Here is a 16,849-nt window from a genome sequence, read left to right as displayed (position 1 = left end):
TATACACGTACGTATGCAACGCGTGTGCACTCGTGGATGCAACGCGCGCAGAAATGTATACGACGGCTGTGCAGACGGTCTCGCAATAGAGAGCCAGGGCTCGGAAACGATAGGCTGGAGGCTTTCAAGCGGGCTGAACGGCCATTAGTCGAACGGGCCGAAGTGGGAAAGAGCAAAAGCCCGGCGGGCCTCTTTCTGAAAGAGAGACCTGGAAAAACAAGCACCCGGTGCCTTTCGCCAACGGAGACACACCCTCTCTTTTCCTCTCCGCGTCGAAAGCACCGATTGCGAACACTTTGGCTGGGATCGCTCGCTGAATATCGAAACGGCTACCTAGCCCACCCTAGTGTAGCTATCGCCTTGCGAGCCAGGTTATGCGAACAAGGTGCTCCGAATGGGACCTCTCTCGAATATTGCCGAATATTGCACCGCGATATTTAAGATTTTTAGAACACGTTCTCGCGCCTGTCGTCGTGTTGTTAGATTGATTTTCAGAAAATTAGTAATTTGACGCGTTGCGCCGATGCACGTAAATGAGGGACAATTATATTGTTCGAGAGGACTGTGATAATTTATTGAAACCGTCCCTCTTCTAATTACTCGATTAACAGTGATATCGACTAATAATATAGTTCGTCCCCTAATAATACAGTGCTGACTTGATCGCACTAATGCACTATGTGCATTTAACGACGAAACCGCGACGAAAGTGACGAAATCTATGAAATTTACGAAATTACGAAAACAACATTATTATAGTTTGCTATTGTTGTCTACGTGATACAGTGAAAACATCAAGTTAAATAAACACGACTATCCACTGAAATGTATATATATATGAATTCACGCGAGATATATTTAATCAGAAGTAGGAATTAATTCAGAATTTCCAGAAATTTTATCTAGTTTCTAGCAGAGGTTCGACAATCGGACAGTCAGATGAGTAAATATACACTCGCATAATATACTGAACAATTAATATACATCCACGTATAATATTTACTCGTTTGACTAAAACATTCTACGCTACATTATACGAATCAATATCAATCATTGTACAAATATAATCGCGAAGAATCTTCGTCCAGATTTTCATAAAAATTCTACCGTCTTGTCGCTCTTTTCCGATTATCATAAAAAAGCAATTGGAAAGTGAGTCGCGATTCTCTTGTCGCCTTTGTTTTTGCACACACATACACACACACACACACACACACACACACCTATATACGTGGTAACCAATGTCAGTCCGTTTCCTCCAGTTTACACCGTAGACATTTTTCACATCTTTTTCTTTCATTTTTTAACGTAACGTCGCGTGTCATGGAACAACTGCGACCCGGAGGAAGTAGAATGTCCCGATTGTCGAACAAACAATTCGTCCGACGAATATGGCTGTTTTTCCTGCGAGCCAACGACTCGCGCCGACGTAAAGCGCGTTTGCTCCTGCGGAGGATCGTGATCAGAACCGTCGTCGTGAAACGATGTGACGCCAGCCGTAAAGGGACCATCGTTGGATCTGGACGATTCCGTGCCTCCGAGAAAGTTATTTAAAGAAATCCTTCGACCTTTATACTACGAATCTCTCCACAGTTGGTAGGAAACAGTTCTCCGTTCTATTCGATGACGCTTGGTTTATACCTTGTTCCCTTCAACGACACGAGCCAATTTGTTTTCTACGAAGCTTATTTATAAAAAAACGGGGCTCATTTGTAAAATCCACGGCTTATTTATTGGTATTCGGAGAATATTTCGCAGCCTGTAGTTCGCGAAAAAAAGGGAAATAAACGCGTCAAATAAAAATATCGCAATTGGAGATTTTTCTATTTGAAAACAGAATTTAAAAAAAGTGAAAGTTGGATATTAAAGATTTCAGTTTGCGTTTTTTGCATAAAATTCTTCAAATTTCTCGCGCTAGCGCGCAAAAATCCTCGATTCAGTCTACATTCTCGCGGAGAAGATCGTTACAATGGAAGAATGAATCAAACGGGGAAATAGAAACGATTTCGATCCCGGGATCCTCTCAGTGTCTCTTAAACGATGCAAACGGAACAAACGGCGAATTTATTTCTCTGATTCATAACACGAACGTGCGCGGGCACGATGAAGCTGTTCGCGATAAAGCGTAACGATCGGGACGGGATAACGAGAAGGGGAAGGGGAGCAGAGAAACGTCCCGAGGATATTTTTTCGAAGGCGCAATCTTAGTTCTTGGAACGATACGGCCTGTTCTTTGTCCGAATAAAGGAAACGGTGGATAAAAAGCGGCGCTTTTAAAGCTAGCTCCCGATGAGAATCGTTCTCCAGACAGGCAAACACTGCTTCGGCCACCAAGTTCGGACAGAGAAAAAGAAAAAAAAATCTCGCCGCCGACCATTCTTACCGGATATAAAATGTAGCAGGTCGTTGCACAGCGGGCGTGTATACTGAATCATTCTCCTTTGTGAACGAAATTATGATTCGATGACCAGCGGAAGCTTCTCGTCGATCGATGTCTATTTCACTCGTTCATCGATCTGTTCTTTTCTTCGCCGTCACTTTCTCTCGGTGAGAGGCCCTCTTTCAGTGGCTGAATCGATCAACTGTATTTTGCACGAAATTCTTAGCTTTGTTAGTCAGGTACAGTAGACTTTTATTCACATAAATTTGTCGTGGAAGAAGTAGCTTTTATTGTTGGAATACAATAGAAATTCATTGATTTTTTTTCTTTATTATTATAGGAAATATAAATAAGTGTTATAAATAGTTCTTTACTATTATAGGAAATATAAATAAGTGGATTCAACTAGCAATGGTTCGTATATTTTATTATCATAGGAAATATAAATAAGTGTTATAAATAGTTCTTTATTATTATAGGAAATATAAATAACTGGATTCAACTAGCAATATTTTATTCGTATAATCAAGGATTAATTTTAAGTTTAGGTAAATGAAGCGTGTGTATGATAATTGCGTACGGAAAACGCCGATAAAAGAATAGCAAAATTAACAGAGTTCAAAATTTTTCTATTATATTAATCAATCTATTATATACGTGCAGCAAAGAAAATCGGTCTGTTCCGATTTCACCAAGAAATTCGTTTCACTTTTATCATCGTAATTCGCTCTCTGCTATTTTCACTGAAATTTCAAGAACGCAACAACGCCGAGTGGAGCGCAGTATTTGAAGAGAAATACGTTGTCATCCTATAAATGGAAACGAATTTTTTCGTCCGTGGCGCCGCGATATTTCAAACGCAAATTCGCACTCGCGTGTTCCAGAGCGGGAGTAACTCGTCTCCCGGGGAAATGGAAAACGGTGCCTTTTGCTTTCTGGAGTCGTGCGTGGCGACGCGTCGCGAAACGTATCTGTCGCCAATGGCCGGATTTAATCTCTAATCCCGCGTCGTTTTATCATCTCGCCAGCCAGCAAAATTCGAGGACGGTGCGCGAAGACACGCGAGACGCCGCCAACAAAGAACAGTCGGCTGTAGCTAAATTATGAAAATCTTCGTCAAGATCCCCGTCAAGTTGCCTCTGGGCCGGTGTTCAACGTTATTATACGGCGGCTAGGCCGTAGCAAACTTCGCCACTTGGATGATGCGCGTAGCCAAGAACTCTATGGTTTAACGCTGCACCAAACTAGAATCTCGAGTGGCTCGGGTTACTCGAACTACCGTTTAACTTTCCCGCAAGAGGCGAATCACGCAACTGATTCGCGCCATATTTTCCTCTTTAACTTGTGCCCGGCCTTGTGAGGATGCTTCTCGAACATGAGCAAATATCAGCCGGGGATAATTGATCGACTTAATAAGGTTCTCGAAGCTTTCGCTCGTGCACAATATACAGTGCGCCGGTTTCAGCTTTCGTCACTTGATGTTGGAGTGCCTGGTTTTAATTTAAATTAACAACTATTCCAGTTATTTGCATATCCCGATGGCACCTGGGTTGAACTGTGCGATAAAATTGAATTGCAACAGAAGATAAAGATCTGGAAATTCATAGCGAAATGCAGATGCAACTTCATAGTGTATGCAAAGTTCACATCTTCACGAAGGTACGACCAAAGAATCAGTGCAGATTTCGTTTTTTCTAGATATAATTATCTATCGTTCAGGCGTGCGTTCGCGGAATAGCATCGAAGTTAAAATTAAGTTAAAATTGACTTACGTCTACGTTCTGAAAATCTCGGATACAGTTGCAAGTCGAGAACGTGTCCGACAAAACGATTCGCGGGATAGAGTTGGCCATTGAGCTATGAATAATTTAACGAACGTCGCCGTTCGTTAATCGGGAATATTCGCGTTGCGAGAACGAGGGAGCGCGGCGATTGCTGAATTGAATTCGAAGGTGAAAAATCGGGGGAAGGCAACGTTAACGGGCCACAAAGGTTAATAAATCAGCGAGCGGAGTGGGCCTCGTCAACGTTAAATTGGTGCTAATTGGCCGGGCGGAGAATTTAGTTTAATTCGGTTCAGTCAGAGGCCGGGAAAGTGGTCGGCGTTTCAGTTATCCCCCAGGAGAACCGGGATTCCTAAACCGCTGCCTACCCGCAACTGTGTATTAAGCCACTGAATACTTCAGCGGCTATTATTCTATGTCGCGCTAGGGATACAGGCCCAATTAAATTCCATTAAGCGTTTTCCGGAACATTTGACGATTAATCTCACAATCCGGCTACTAACATCGATCGGCCAGAATCGCGTATAGAATCTGGCTGTATAATCTGTGCAGGCTAAGAGAGAGAGAGGTAATTAAACATGGTGGTTGACGGTTAGGCACACTATAGGGGAATCATGAACGCGTAATGTACCGCGTTAAGGGAGAATTGTCGAAACGTTCGAGCAGGGAAGGTAATTTGGAGTTCGAGAAATAAGGCAGTCTTTTCTGTCAGAAATGAAACTCGCAGCGAATTTTATATACTGAAACGTGAATCGATTTCCTTTCGAAAGGCCAAACAGAGGAACAATGCGCGAGAGGTACTATGAACAAAGCTAACAAAGGAAATTATTTCTTTCGTCGGTGAATAAATTTTTTTCTACCTAACTTCTATCTCTTTGAGCTTGGGCGTAAGAATGTGAATCCACGCGTTCTGATAATTAACCTTCGAATTAGTATTGGAGAAATGAATGGCAAAGTGAAATAATTTCCGACCATGAGATCATCAGGACGTGAGAAACGAATAATTAGACAAAAGATAAATTCAATTCATTTATCGTTGAATAATCCAACTACTGGAAAGATGAAATGGCAAAGTAAAATAATTTGTGACTTCAAGATCGAGATCAAAAGAATGAATAATCCAACAAGAGACAGTCAACGTATTAAAATACAAAGTACATCAAGGAAACGTTATCAATCACTGGGGGGGAGGGGGGAGGGGACAGTGCTGTCGAGATACGACCACGAACGTGTTAATGTGTTTCACTTTGCTTCTACAACGAACAAACGCTAAAAAAAAAGGGAGAAAAAAATCTCGAGGAAGAAGGAGAACATTTTTATCAGATGCTACGCGTGCTACGGAGCAGCTGCTTTCTTAGCACAACAGTGGCTTTTATATTCGAACAACAACGGACAAAATAATCGGCAAGCTCGATGGACGTATCGATACGGTTTACATGTGTTACACGGGACGAGAGCGGGGAAGCAGAGCCCGCTCGTGTCGTGTATCGAGCAAAACTTTCATGCTGACGATCGATAGATTCGTCTGGCGACTCGTGAACACTTTCGCCCCGCAAACACGCGATGTAGCGGAAATTGAAAAAGTCTGTGGGGATTAACGTTCCTTCAGTTGCATTTTTCCGGCTTCTATCGATCATCACTCCTCGAATCAACGAACGTTTCCTTCCATCAAAGTCTCGCTGAATCGTATTTCGAACGTGAGACTGACTGCAACAAATAATAAAGACAGACGATATTTTAAAGTGTCGTGCCGTTCGCTATCGTTACAAGTTACAAGTTCAACGCCGATCGGTCGTTCACTGAAAGTTTTCACTTCCGATCGGAAGATTAATCGAACGTGTGAAAATTCGCTTCAGTCGGGAAAAAGATTTCGTCGTAGGAACTAACTTGGATTGTACACTGTTTCAACAACGAAAATTCCACGATCGTCATCCAATTGCAATAATCAAAGATGACTTCCGCCTGAACGAGAACCTCGTCGAAGGGAAGATGGGATAGACTCAGTTGCCGAACGTTTTTTCCAAAACGATTTCAAACTTTTTCACCGTGGATGCTTTAAAAAGAGACTTGCTTTCTTCGCCAAGATCGATATTTTGAATGTTCGTTAGAACGAACAGTAATATGAAGCTTTGATCATTACATATGTACGTACGTAACGTATATAGGAATACGTTACGTAACAGGCCTACATCTCTGCCAGCGTTTCAATTGATTCTTTTCTTTTTTTACATTTCCAGATGGGTAGCCGGCGAATGGAGCATGTGCAGCGCTAGCTGCGGCGGCGGATCGAGGACGAGAAACATTTTCTGTACGGAGGAGAACGGCAACGAGACTGCGAAGGTAAATAAGAACCGGAATTGGGATAATTTAAATACGCGATATTCTTTTATATTAAATCCCGAGATTTTCCTTTCCTTTACGGAGGAGCACGCTTGGTAGCGAGCTTGTTCTGACGGCTGGCGCCAGAGGAAACGAATCGAAACGAAACGGAAACGTCGCCGAGCGAAAGAAAAATCCATCGGATTTTATTTTCATCGTGTTGCGCTATGCGCAAACGGTAATTCTATTCTCGGTTTCTCGCGAAAGTTCAACGTGTCGACGTTCGAGTTCGGTGCCGCCTCGGTCTGCGGGATTTATGGTTGGGAAATATACTTTGTACGTACGATATCGTACGGTCGAGCCAACGATAACGACAACGATAACGTAATCGAAAATTCGTCCCACTTTATCGTTGAAATATCCTGTTCGCTATCGCTCGCCTCGAGTTCGAGTTGATGCGAACCCCGACGAATTTATATCCCGCGTGAACGTAATTGATAATATTCCCTACGTCCTTGAGGCTCTGCCGACACGACACGCTCACGTCACGATCCCTCCTAGAATTGTCACAGAGAGATACGTGTCTATCTGTGCATCCGTCCATTCCGCTGGCTACGACAACCTGGCAAAACCCACGAACCCTAACCCAGTTCGGCTCGTTGAAGCTGCAAGGGCCGTTCGCGGTTCTCTCTGTCAACCACCGTAAAATTCTCTCATCCGAGGCTCGACAAGACAGGGGCACACGTACTCGTTGCGGAGATACGTATGGCTAGACACGACGTATCGTGCGCCGTGAGAATTTGCATCTTCTTCTGTGCCGATCCCTTTGTGTTTTATCCAAGGAACGAGTAGATGATCCCCTTAGTGGAAGACATGGACGATAAGAGAATTTTACGTGTGGTTTCTAATAAATGAAATATACTTAAATCTTCAAAGATACGTGCGGTAACTCGCGAAAGAAATTCTAGACAATTTCTAAAAAAATACTTGCAACAAATGCGTAAAACATTTTGAAATTTCATCAGCACTGCGGTGAAAAAATGCAATTGTCACGAATTTTATTAACATAATGATAATTGACCAAGTATCTTGTAATTTCCGCGTACATTTTGATAATAAGAGCCTTGTAACAGCGTTCAATCAAAACTGTGCGTTTCATTTAATACACGCCGACTAATTGCAAAATTGTATATATTTATTCGTACGTTTGAATCAAATAACAGAGATCTTTGGTATTTCAGCTACCCGACCACAAATGCAGCAGCACGCACAAACCCCGTAACCAAGAAACTTGCAACACCATCTCGTGTCCCATGTGGGAGACCAATAAATGGAGCGAGGTGAGTACAAGACAATCCCAGGTACCGGAACTGCGACCGTCGCGCGTGAACACGCCGTGTAACATGCAAAACGAGCAGCAGGAGCGATACCGGCGCAGACAGACCGAAGTCATTCGCCTGACGGTGGAATTTAGGGCTCCGCGAGATGCCACACGGAGAAAGGAAGGAGTATTTATTGTTGCCTGGTGTGACGGTCTTTCAACCTACACGAAGCACGGTCAGAGCAGTATTTATTATCGCGTCAAGATGACTCTACTCGGGAACTGGTCTCTAAATCGCTGCAGTTACGAACTCATTTCTCACTCTTGTTTCTCAGTATAGAGAAGAACTGTCGATTCCTCGTCGTACAGAGATATTCAAATAAACTCGCCAGGTGGTCCAGTTGGACAAAAGATTATTTTCCATGCGCGAAAGTAAATCGACAGAGTGGAATAAAAATTGTTTCTCTTTTGCGTTCGAAGCTTTGTTTCCGAAGAAAATCGAGTTTGAAAACTTGCGTTGGAGCACGTTGGTACGACTAATTCCGATCGAGCATGCAAACGTAACGAAAATAAATAAAAAGTAAAGAAAAGGAATTTTGTTTTCGACGAGCTTTTAAATTTCAATCCACCTTCGAGATAAAACACCGACCGAGGAAATTTTCGTTATTCGGAATTCCGACTTATTTACTGCGTGTTCGTCGATCGCGCGTGCACGTTGCTGTTTACACGGCCGAAGGTCGATCAGTTTTATATTAGAATCGTCGTAGAGATTTGCGAGCGAGACGATAAAACATGCGCAATCCCGCGTTAAATAAACACTGGGGAATAATTTCTATCTGGCGGGGTTAAAGTCGTAATGCGAGTTAGACGAACCTTTTGTCTCTTAAAAGGACGTTAACGGGCTTCGCGGATGAGACGGGCGAACGTGTAACCTTTCTCTATCTGGTTATATCTGTCTATTCGTATCAGGAAATCCGATTTCCTCCGGGAACAGTAAACAGGTCGGGCTGATTGTTGCAAAGGGAAATGAAACTCGTTCTACAATTTGCTTTGTGCGAGCCGGATGTTTTGTTATCGCGTTTCGCTGCGAGTTAACGTTGGCCCAAGCAGCCACGGGAATGTAATTTTACGTTTCTCCTCTCTGATCGGCTCAGAATTTTGACGAGATTGATGTCAAAGTCGAGTCGTTCACCTTCCCTTGTTCTTCATATATATATATATATATAATGAGTTAGAATCGCTCGAAGCTGCGACCAAAGTTTCGAGATGTACGACCAGCACTTCAGATCAACTCGACTGGAACGAATCATAAAAATGTTGTAGTGTCTCTGAGGGATATTTATCGGCGGGGAAGCGAAACTTTATTATTCGAACTTCGACGTTCGACGAACTTCGAAACTGCCAACTTGGCGAACGTTCGTAAACCCGTGGAAAAGAAGAAACACTCGGACTGGGAACATCGTGGTGTACAACAACGGGGCAAGAAAAAAAAAAAAAAAAGAGAGCACAACGAAATTAGCAGGTTCAGGAGCCATCGTTCAAAGTCTTTTGGAACTTTCTCTTCGCCGAGCGAACAGCGAAACGAGCCACAAGACAGTTTCCTTCCTGCCAGTAATTTTATATCAGCCGCCGCTCCTCTGTGGTCGGAAAGCACTTAATTTGCTCAAACATTTTTGCTTCCCGTTCCCCGTACCTCTCGGCTCTAACGACATTAACGCCTCGCGGTAAAGCGTCGCAGAGCGTGCCGAATCCAAAGAACTCCCACTCCCCTCCGTCTGACGTTGCGCGCACCAGAAATTTACCTAAATCGGATTTTCTCGAAACCCGGAGGAACTCGACCGAGCATAACAGCTACCGCGGATCCACCAATAACCCGCGGGAAAAGGCAACGGAAACGCGGAAACGAAGGTGAAAGCAGACGAGAGAGAAGGGGTAGATTTTCGCGTTGACGACGCGAAGAGCGATTCGAAGCGCCTAAGCTTCCCGTTCTCGATAAACACGCGGCCTGGTTACACTTGCCTCGTCTACCCTCTCTTTTTCCAAGTGTGTCTATCGAGCAAGAATTTCTCCTTCGACTTCAGTCTTCCAGGTCTGTCCTCCTTGATGCTCTCTCGGGGGCTCTTTGAAGATGTTCCAGCGGCCGTGTCAACCATCGACATCAAACAGGACGATTTAGTCCCGTCGAATAACCTCCTTGCTCTCGCGGTTCGCTCCCTCTTTCGACGAGGGGTTTTCCGCTCGCGCTTCGTATCGCCCTTCCAAGAAGCAAAAAACTGAACGCTTCCCGCTCGAACGATCTTCGTGGTAGTTTCGCGTCGAAAGGACAAAAAATGCGTGGTCCTCGAGAGCGTGTTCGTGGTTTCGAGGTCGAGTGAAAAAAAGAAAAGAAAAGAAACGAAGGGACGAAAAGGTATGAATAATACGGGAGGCAAGAAACAAGAACGGAAAAGAGAGTGGAGGAACGTTTTCAATCAAATGAAAGGTCTCATCCGTCGATGGACGGATTGTGACGATGAACGAAATGAAACGCACAGGGATTCCGCGTGGGCATCCCTGCAGAAAAAAAAAAAAAGAAGAAATTGTTACGTCACACTTCCACGAGCCACGAGTAATTCAATCTCACTACGTACATGTACGTAGATATACCACCACACCGGCGTGGGATTTTAATAAAAGCAAATACAAAAGGGAGCAGCAGCACCGTACGGGGAAACGGAACGGACATGGAAAAAAATTCGCCGGCGATTTTGTCGGGGGGGAGGGTAGGAATGGGTGGGTGAGATACGTTCGACAAAACATTTCGCGATGGTTGAAAAGGCAAGAAGTCGGGAGCGAGGCGGAAGACAAACGAACGGAGGTTGGAAAAAAAAAATAGTGGCGCGATAAGAGGTTCGAGAGGAGAGAGGCGAAAGAAAGCGAGAAAGCAGGACGAAGAAGAGTGTAAGAGGGTGCATTCTCGTGGAAAATGCCTGGCGTTGCTCGACGAATTCATCGTTGTCGATTGCGTTCGTGGTGGACTTACACGTGCACGTACACCATGTCACACACACACACACACACACACACATACACACACACACACACACACACACACACACACACACACACACACCAACGCGCGCTCGTAAATGTATGTACGTGGTTACAAACGCGAGTGCAAATCGATTCGAGACACGGCATCAAGGGGCTCGCCGCCAAGTGCGTCGCCGGTTGCAGCTTTGCAGCATGTACTCCGTGACTTCCCTCCACGAAATTCGTACGCGCGCCCCGCGTACGTAATAAATGCGATTCAGATACAGGGGATGCACATTGTTAAAAGACTCGAACGACTCGGTGGCGTCTACAGGGTGGTTCCCACTGTGCTCGTTTTGGCACCGATGCTCGATGACCGACTCTCTCCGCTCCTCCATCCCACGAACCGAGCTCTTCACTGCTCTATACTCACTGCCATTTCTTGTGCCGGCCGAACAACCGCGCGCCCTGAAAAGCACGATATCTGCTGGAAGCGTTCCAGGCATTTCGGTTTCGGGGACGTCCGATTTCATGCGTTTATGGAAATTTAAGTCCCGCTACGGCTGGACCGCTTTCGGATTTCATTCCGATTTCTGTTTCAGCCCGATACGTCGAAAACTTTTCGTACATTGTCGTACGGTTATGTACGAGCGTACGATAATTGTGAAACTTCGACCTCGGCTTCGGTCGCTGGTTCGACGCTGTTTCCTAGTTGGTTGTGATCGTCACACAGGAGACGACCGTCCTCTGCCGAGGGAAATTAACATAAGCCGATATCGTTTATTATCGGTGGATCTCAAATGTTTATGCATTTATGGAAAATTCAAGGATATGCACATAGCACGCAGAGATGTATTTGTGTGTGTGTGTGTGTAATGCACGTAAAATATGTCGGAGAAATATTTTTCGTGAAAATATCAATTCGCGTGAATATCAATCCGCAGTCAAGTTGCTATTACAAATGCAGGTTTCGATCGAAATTACAACTCGTCGTCTTTTTAAAGCGGGCGACCCGTGCCGGGGGGAGAGATATCATCGGGAATGCGAGAACGGTACGAGGTCGTTTCGGTGGAGAAGAAATTAAAGTAACTTCGCTGTGTAACGCCACGCGAGAGACCGTTTCGTTTATATTCAGAAACAAACTGGAAACGCTGAAGAAAGTTCTGGGAACAATAAAATTTTACAACATCGTATCTCAGGCTGCCAGGCGCGAAACAAGGGAAGCAACCGTTCCCGAATGGAACGGCCTGAGCAGAAAAGTGACTCACTTCGCGCGATCCCGGTGCTGGCTGACGCAACCTCCGAGCAGCAAGAATAAAACTGCAATGAGAGGTGCAAAGAGACGCAACAATAAGGGACAACTTGTACGGGGAGAAGGTCGCGTTGTTTGTCTCTCTTTTCTTCCTTTCTCCCTCTTCTTCCTCCTCCTGCCGCGGAGAGGACGAGCAGAACTTTCCATCTGGTACACGCGAAGTGGGAAAAATCAACGGGATTCCCGGCGGAATCCGCCAAGCGAAGTTATGCTTTATTCATAAAGGCCGCTAAATGCACTCGCGCATCCCAGATACGTATTTATTACTGTTACTTCCCCCTCCTCCTCCTCCTCCTCCTCGCCGATAAACGTAAAAAGGCACGTCGGTATTTCGCGGATCGTGCGAATTCATAATGACGCCGGTCGGTAACGACGAATCGTTTTCACCTCGGAATATTTTCAAGATCCCGCGTCTCTGGCAGAGAAGGAGGATCGTTACGTCGCAGTGGAGGGGGGGATAAAAGAAGGGAAAAATTCCCGGACTGCGGACTTGAAAGTTAAAATTCACTTCCACCTCTCGGCTCTCCTCCCCTCTCCGACAGTCGGGGGATTACCGATTTCCCCCCGCCTCTTGCGGTTTGTTTTCTCAGTCGACAGACTGTACGACACGTACAAAGTGATAAACGTGATAAAGCTTAATGCCGACACGTTTTCAAACAAGCGACGAACGCACGATTGTTTAGGCTTTGGATGTTCTCAACGGATTGGTGTTCTCTGCGCGTTCTGCCTTTGTGAATGGAAATCAAGACACTCAGGAGGATGATGGAAGATTCGCCGATGCATTCGAAAGATACGATGCTTCGCGAAAAATTCCTTCGGCGTGGGGAGGCGATATTAAAGCATTCTGCGCATTGATCTTCGCGATGGAATCGCTGAACGAACGTCCGGGTGGTTTATTACGCACAATACGGCTCGCGAAAGGGAGGGGGCCGAAAGAATCTAGTCACGTAAGTACACGAGCGAAGGGATCCGCATGATTTATGACGTTCTACTCGCCGATCAATATGAACAACGATTATCTTTTTGGCTACACATACTCCGGGAATAGAATAAAGAAACCGTAAAACGATATCTACCACTTTGTCTCAATCATTTCTTTCTTCGTATTTTCGTACGTAGAGAGAGAGAGAGAGAGAGAGAAAGTTTGAAAGTTCATAGAATCAAGTATAGAGAAAGTTCCACCGGAGCGTATTGAAATCTTCGACGATTATACGTCGTTTCGTCGGCGATGTTAAAAATAGAAAGATCCCGGTCGTTGTACGATAGAATATCTGGCGCTTATCAGTCTCGATAACAACAAAAGCGGCAAACAGCGTGCTTTCGGGAACGATACGAAAATATCCCCTCGTTCACGTGTAAGCAAAAGTGTGTGCAGCATGATTTACGGCTCATCTCATGCTTGATCGATGCACAATGGCCTTCGCTCCGGCTGACGAAGGAAACTGTGCTGGCTGCCAGGAGCAAGGAGATGGCGTCGGTATCCTTTCGTGCCAGCGATACATAAAGGCAGCCCTCTTATACCCGTCAGCACGGTAATGATTTCATCCGAGGCTATAGAAAAGGAAAAAGCGCGAGCGAGCGAGCGAGTGAGAAAGAGGGAGGGAGGGAGGGTGAAAGAGCCACCACCGGAAGACAGGAATTGATAGATTTCTCTCTTTTGTGAGCACAGGAGCCATGCAAATATTGAACTGAAAGCACAGGGCCTCCTTAAAGCACTCCGACGATATCGGCCCTCCTTCTTGATGCTTCTAAGAAGAGGAGCAAGGGGAACGGGAGGAGGGGGGAGAAGGTGAAAGAACGGGGAACACGGGAAATATATGCTGAGATCGGGTAGAAGTTAAAAAAACGGGGAAAAGGAAACGAGAGAAGAAAAGGGAAATTGGCGAGGTGGTGAAGTGAAAGCAAAATGAAACAAAAAAAAGGAGGGGGGGGGGGAGAAGCGAAAATAGCGATTCGGACAAAGAAGGGTGGATGGCAGCTCGACAAGGCGAAGAAATATACAAGCGAGAGAGAAACAGAAATAGAAACGCAAACAGAAGGGCTGAGGTAAAGTGGAAGATGGACAGGTTGAACGGATCGAGAGGAGTAGCAAGTAAAGGAAGAGAAAGAAGGAAAGAAAGAAAAAAAAAAAGAAAGCAAAAATACTTGGAGGTAAGTAGGGAAAAAAGGAAAGGTAGATGCGGAGAACGATAGAATGAGGACAGAAGCAAACAACAGGAGTAAAGGAGAAGGCAGAGTGGCTAAGTCGAGTGGGTTTCCGCTTTTCCCGTTCATGTCACCTTTCCACCTTCGACGCCTTGAACGATAGCTCCGGTATCCGGACTTTTTGTTCGTCCTCCTTCTCTCGCTCGCACTTTTAAACCGCTCAGACCGTTCCCGGTTCTTACCTTGCCGATCAACAGACTTTATTCTGGCTGAGAGAAGTTCGAGACCGGCTTCAACGAGATACTCTGCCTCTCTCATTCTTCACAACTCTCGCGCAGCGCCGAGAGAAACTGAAAATGGCACCTGCCACTCTCGAGATTCGGCTGCGATTCGATTCGACGTAAAGGCGAATCTGATCGGCCCAGAGAAAAGAGCACGCAACGCCGTGGATTTCAATTCGATTCGAACTTCTTGATATTTTTTACTATCAGATTTCTCTGTTTCCCGAGTGTTGGCAAGGGGATGAATATTGAAATTTTGGATGCGACTGAACCACGAGTTTTTATACACTTTATACGGGAGCGCATAAAATTATTTAACGCAGACGAAACAAACTTATGCTTTCGAATTTCGTTTCTTCAGTGGCATTCGTTGTTACGGTGATAAATGTAACTTGAGAACAACGTCAGTCGTTACGACAGTCAGAGTGAAAAAGCAATCATTGTGACTCTTCGTTACATTATGTCATCAGTGTTGCCGTAGTTCGCAGGGTTTGTTTCGCAAATCGTAACGAAAAGGCTAAAAAGAAGAGTTTCTACGTCGCGAGCGATCGACGGAAGCAATTACTTCATATCTTTCATGACAGAAAGCAAAGGGGTCAGGCACTGCGCTTTGTTTCCGGATTTACAACACGCCGAGAGGAAATTTGTTCGATATTTCTGCATGTCACGTCGCGTGTACATGAGTGCCATACATTCGGCGGATAATGAAGCAAGAAATTTGCTTCTCGAAAGTTGAAAAATGTTTCGCCGCGTATCGTCGACTTTGAAAATTTATCTCTTGAAGAAACGGGATTGTATAAATTTAGTATTATTTTTCTTTTTTAAATCGAGTTACGTACGTACATCGTTTTACTGTGTACTTTTTCTTTACTTTGACCGAAACTGAATTTAACGACAATAATGATTTGATTCTGAACAAATTGCTTCAGATCTCAAATATTATTCAGTTACAAATTCAAAGAGACATTTTCTCGTTCCGAGAGAAAATCATATTTCCAATGAAAAGTAGGCCAGCAAAGATTACAATTCAGCATAAGCAAACCATAAGTGAATATAGTTGAGAAATATCATGTCTCTCGTTTCTCCTTTTACTCCTTAACATTCTGTGGCAGACCTCACCTCGATAACGATCTTCGAGGAGTCGTTCTAGAAGAACCTTTTAAATTGTTTGAACATTAGAATGGAACTTTGCAAATACCAGTTAGTATACGAAATTAGATTCCACGCTGACGTCACGGAACTTTATTGTTCCTTCGCTCTGCCTTTCCTCCGCCAGTTCTCCCCTGTTTCTATGGACTTTATCCAGCAACGACTTCGGTATTATCTCGCCTCGTATTCCCTCCTTGCCGTGAAAAGCCGTGTTCCAACTAAAGCTGTTCACATTTGCCGAAATAAAAGGTTGAAAATGAAGCGGAGCATAAAATAGAACTTGGCGTTTGATGCTTCATATTCACGATCCGCCAAATCCGTAACACCCTGTAACTTTCAACTGAAGTGAAAATAAATAATCAGATCGTCGAGCAACCATTGACCTTGTTTCGGCGAACGATTCGGCGCCGAGCAACGTAAAAATTTATCCTTTCCCCGGTGTGATCGATAGTGTTCGACGACTTGCGGCACCGGAGTCAGGACGAGGACAATCGAGTGCAGAGACGCCATTGGCTCGATCTCGAAGGACTGCGATCCAGCCGAACGACCGCACACCGAGCAAGAGTGTAAAACAAATATCCCCTGTCCGATATGTAAGTTTTACAAGTTACATTCCTATGCATCCGCCGCCATCGTTCCTCGTGTCATTTGGCATGGGTTTATCGGCGAAGTTCTTTTTTGATTTCTCGCTTGCACGATTCGAAGTGATACTCGCGACGATTCCACGGTCGATAGTCATCGACCTGGACGAGTAGTTGGTCAGGAAACGCGTTCATTTTTACACTGGCGACCGCGGTGAATTTTCGGTTTTAGATGGCGAGGAAATGACGCAGCCACTGATGCAACCGTACCCACCTCCGCCGGTGTCAGAAAAATTGATCGACCAGCCGATACCTTCGGAAACCACGTAAGTAACTTCTCTGAAAATTGATAAACACACTCGCGCGCGGATACACGGTATATAAGGCCGATATGGTAACGATATATATTCAGGTCGGGTTCGTAGCTAGATATTTACAGTATTATACACGATATCGCCTCGTAGAGCTTTCTCGTTGCGCTGTTCCCCCATTCCCGACGTTTTTGAACAATATAATAAAACCCGTACAAGCGCTAGATAGAAAAATCTTTCTCCTTAAAAGCATT

The 16,849-nt window shown here is 44.8% G+C and overlaps 1 protein-coding gene across 3 annotated transcripts in view; it reads left to right on the top strand.

Annotated features, from left to right (window-relative positions):
* LOC122534280 (protein madd-4-like) overlaps positions 1-16,849 on the top strand; it is a 233,200-nt gene that overhangs the window by 207,893 nt on the left and 8,458 nt on the right. For all 3 annotated transcript variants that reach the window (XM_043664776.1, XM_043664774.1, XM_043664775.1), the window contains 4 exons: positions 6,402-6,504; positions 7,725-7,823; positions 16,155-16,296; positions 16,517-16,610. In XM_043664776.1, coding sequence (XP_043520711.1) covers positions 6,402-6,504; positions 7,725-7,823; positions 16,155-16,296; positions 16,517-16,610 — 438 coding nt within the window. The remainder of the gene's footprint in view (positions 1-6,401; positions 6,505-7,724; positions 7,824-16,154; positions 16,297-16,516; positions 16,611-16,849) is intronic.

This window comes from Frieseomelitta varia, unplaced genomic scaffold (genome assembly GCF_011392965.1).
Source record: "Frieseomelitta varia isolate USP_RPSP 00005682 unplaced genomic scaffold, Fvar_1.2 scaffold_582, whole genome shotgun sequence".
Lineage (NCBI taxonomy): Eukaryota > Metazoa > Arthropoda > Insecta > Hymenoptera > Apidae > Frieseomelitta > Frieseomelitta varia.
The sequence above is the reverse complement of the archived record's forward strand: the minus strand, read 5'-3'. Positions and strand labels throughout refer to the sequence as shown.